Below are 3,386 nucleotides of genomic sequence, written 5' to 3'. Positions count from 1 at the left end.
GGCACACTTGGTCTTCTGCAAACTTCCTGAGGGTACACTCTGCCAACATCCAGATCTTTACTGAAGATTTTCAACAGGACTGCACCAAGCATTGACACATGGGGGAATACTGCTGGTTTCTGGCCTCCAGTGAGACTTTCGCCACTGATCACCACCTTCTGGGCTCAGCGATTCAGGCAGAGCCCACCACATAAGCACGCGGCCCATTCACCCAATGTATTCATTCAGTAAGCCATCTAGCCGGGGACATAACATGCCTTCTCTCTGGCAAGGGCTTGCTGCTGGGCTCACATTCAACTTGGTGTCCTTCAGAACACCCAGGACTTTCTTGGCAAAGCTGTTTTCCAGCAGGGAAGCCCCAGCAACCCCTGGAGCCGGGGGCTGTTCCTCCCCAGGTGCAGATATCTGCCTTTCCCCCTGTTGACCTGCTCGGGGTTGCTGTGTGCGCAGGGCACAGCCTGGCTTCCTGCAGCCAACAGCAGCGCCAGGCCCTGACTCTGCACACTGGGTATCTGGGCACTGCCATGGCCAGGCCATGCCCAGCAGGGCATGATGGCAGGAAGGCAGAGCCCCGAGCACTGGGGACACGGGGGGTGGTGAGCAGGAGGCCAGGTTTGGGGCGAAGGGGATGGGCAAAGGCTGGCCCCAGGCACCCCCTGGCACCAAACCTCCCGCTGGGAGCAGCTGCAGAGCTGCAGGCCTGCGGCTGGGCAGCACGCGCTGTCAGGGAGAGCACAGCAGTGGGGCCGGGCACCTGGCGAGGGGAGGGGAGCGCCGAGACAAACACCCCAGCCCTCCTGGCCAAGGGCAGCATCGCCGTGCCCCAACCCCACCAGACCTCACAGTGGGCATGCCAGGAGGCGGTGGGCACAGCAGCAGAAAGAGGGGGAGATGGCAGTAGGGCTGGGGATGGCGACACCAAATACATTGTTAGCTACACTGAGACTTTATATACATATGATTTATTTTCTACATTGTATTTCCTGAGGGCCTTCCGTGTGCCCCACCCACTGGCCCGGCCCTCTTGTGGCCAGCTCCTGGGGCGCTGCCCTAGTGTTGCCGGCGGGGTGGCCTCTTCTTGGCTGCTGGAGAAGAGGCCTGGGAGGTGGGGGCCCTCCTCTTCGGGGCTCGCCGGGGCCCCCTTTGGGGATGGTCCCTGCCCTGGTCTGCTGTGGAGGCTCCAGGCACAGCCTCCGGTGTCTCCTCCTGGGGCGCTTCTTGGTTCCTGGGGACAGGAACCACGCTGGAGGGGGCCTGGCTGCGACTCCCTTGAAGGGCAGCACTGGAGCCGCCCGCGAGTTCGTCTGTGCTGCCTCGAGCAGCGTTGTTGGAGGGCTCTGGACCAGGACCAGGAGGCCCCTCTCGGGAGGCAGAAGGCCTGGGGCCAGCTGTGGGGCTGCCTGCCTGTCCCATGGCAGCACGGGAGCCCTCCAGGCCCAGCAGGCGGTGGGCCACCCAGCTGCACCGCTGCACGGTGATGCTGATGAGCCGGTGCACAAAGGTGGCTGCGTGCTCCGGCATGGAAAGCTGCAGCAGCTGCACCAGGCGATCTTCATCCAGCCCCAGGAGGCCCACGGCGGAGGTGAGGAGGTCTTCCACCATTTGCGCCTCCGCATGGTCATCCCCATGGATGCGCCTCAGCTCCTGGCGCAGCCAGGGCAGCACGGGATGGATCAGCGTTGGGTGGTCTCGGAAAAGGGAGGCCCAAACTTCAGGCTGGAGGCCTCCCACAAGAGCCGGCCCTGCAGCTGATGGTGGTGCTGCAGGACGGTGACGGGGGTTGGTGGTGGCTGCGCGGCCACGAGCTCTCCCTGCCGGCTGGGTGATGAAGGATGCTTCTGCCGGCGCTGGGATGATGAGCTCCTCAAATTCGTTGTCTGCCCGCACCGAGTGCACGATGGAGCTGACCCTCCTCTTGCAGAGGGGGCACTCGGGCTTGCTCTCCACCCACTGCTGGATGCATCGGAAGCAGAACTGGTGGAGACATGGCATCACGTAGCCCGCATTGTCCCAGGTGTCAAGGCAAATGGGGCAGCGGCTCTCCAGCGCCGTGGCCATGCTCTCCAGCTGCTGCAGTGGGCTGCGTGGAGCAGGGGATGAGGGGCTGCTCCTCCTCACTGCTGCTGCACCAGCAGCTGTCACGCTGCAAAAGGCAGAGAAGAGGCCACGGTCATCGGCTGCTGTGGGGGCAGCTGCAAGAGCTGTGCAGGTCCCCAGAGGAGGAAACCCTTCCAGCTGCCCAGGGCAAGGTGTCCCCACCGCGCTTACCTCTGCTGCTGCGAGCGCTCCTCCTGGGTCTCCCGACGGCCCGAACGACGCAGGGCCGTGGAAGAAGCTCTGATGGCTCTGGGAAGGGCACTGAGAGCTGCTGCAGCAACTCCCAGGGCACGACACCAGCACCAAGGCCAACCTCGCTCCTCACTCCAGACCTCACGCAACCGCTCAGCCGGAGTGCGGGCACTAGCCGGCGCGCTGGGACTCTGCGCCCGCATATGAGCAGCCAGGGCCACGCAGTCACAATCCATTGCTCACAGACGTCACAGTCCATCGCTTGGAGACGCCACCAGCCACCCGTAGGAGGTATCCCAAGGGCCCATCCTCACCTCGGCAGCTCTCTGGCCCCAAATTCTGAGCCTCCCGCAATGCTCGTGTCCACTCCATGCCCCCCAACTTTTGTCTTGTCCGTGGCACTGGTGTTTCCCAGCAGGCCGGGGTCCCTGGCTGTGCCTTCCCAGGGCCCCGTCCCGGTCACCTTGGCTACGCCATGTGTCTTCAAGCACATACAGCAGGAGGGTCCGTTCGATCACAGCTCGGGCCTGCCTCTCGGGCTGCACCACACAGTCCCTCCAGTCCTGCCCACGGTCCAGCACCACAGAAATATTGTCTGATGACCATGAGCACAGCCAGGTTACCAAGTGTAGAAAAGGCACATCTGTCAACCAGCTCCAGGTCTTCCACCTAAGGCCAATCCAGGAGATCTGAAGTGGCCTCCAAAGCTTAGGCCTCTTGTGTGATACCGTCCAGACCAGGAGGAAATACACTTTGTGCTGCTTGCTAATATGGCACCGGCGCTGTTTAACATCTGTGTTGGTGACACGGACAGTGGGATCGAGTGCACCCTCCGCTAGTTTGCCAATGCCACTGAGCTGTGTGGGAAGGGATGACACGCTGTAGGGAAGGCATGCCATCCAGAGGGACCTGGACAGGCAGGAGGGGTGGGCCTGTGTGACCATCATGGGGTTCCACAAGGCTAAGTGCGAGGTCCTGCATCCGAGCTGGGGCAATGCCAAGGATAAAGAGAGCTCGGGCAGAGAATGGATTGGGAGCAGCCCAGAGGAGAAGGACCTGGGGGTGGTGGTTGACGAGAAGCTCACCATGAGGCAGCA

General features: G+C 62.6%; 1 protein-coding gene across 1 annotated transcript; it reads right to left on the bottom strand.

Moving 5' to 3' along the window:
- Positions 1-1,050: 1,050 nt before the first annotated feature.
- LOC140000728 (uncharacterized) lies at positions 1,051-3,015 on the bottom strand. Its single transcript, XM_072031390.1, has 2 exons — positions 2,269-3,015; positions 1,051-2,143 (listed from the first exon to the last, which is right to left on the bottom strand). The coding sequence occupies exons 1-2, from the start codon at positions 2,523-2,525 to the stop codon at positions 1,051-1,053; spliced, it is 1,350 nt and encodes a 449-aa protein (XP_071887491.1). The 5' UTR covers positions 2,526-3,015.
- Between the last annotated feature and the right edge of the window lie 371 nt (positions 3,016-3,386).

This window comes from Anas platyrhynchos, chromosome Z, assembly GCF_047663525.1.
Source record: "Anas platyrhynchos isolate ZD024472 breed Pekin duck chromosome Z, IASCAAS_PekinDuck_T2T, whole genome shotgun sequence".
NCBI classification, from domain to species: domain Eukaryota; kingdom Metazoa; phylum Chordata; class Aves; order Anseriformes; family Anatidae; genus Anas; species Anas platyrhynchos.
Note: the sequence above shows the minus strand (reverse complement) of the source record. Positions and strands in the feature narration are given on the sequence as shown.

Excerpts from the sequence above, each read along its gene's own strand:
- LOC140000728 (XM_072031390.1), bottom strand. The coding sequence starts at position 2,525 with ATGGATTGTGACTGCGTGGCCCTGGCTGCTCATATGCGGGCGCAGAGT. Across the intron at positions 2,144-2,268 it reads GAGCGCTCGCAGCAGCAGAG|CGTGACAGCTGCTGGTGCAG; the intron begins GTAAGCGCGGTG and ends TGCCTTTTGCAG.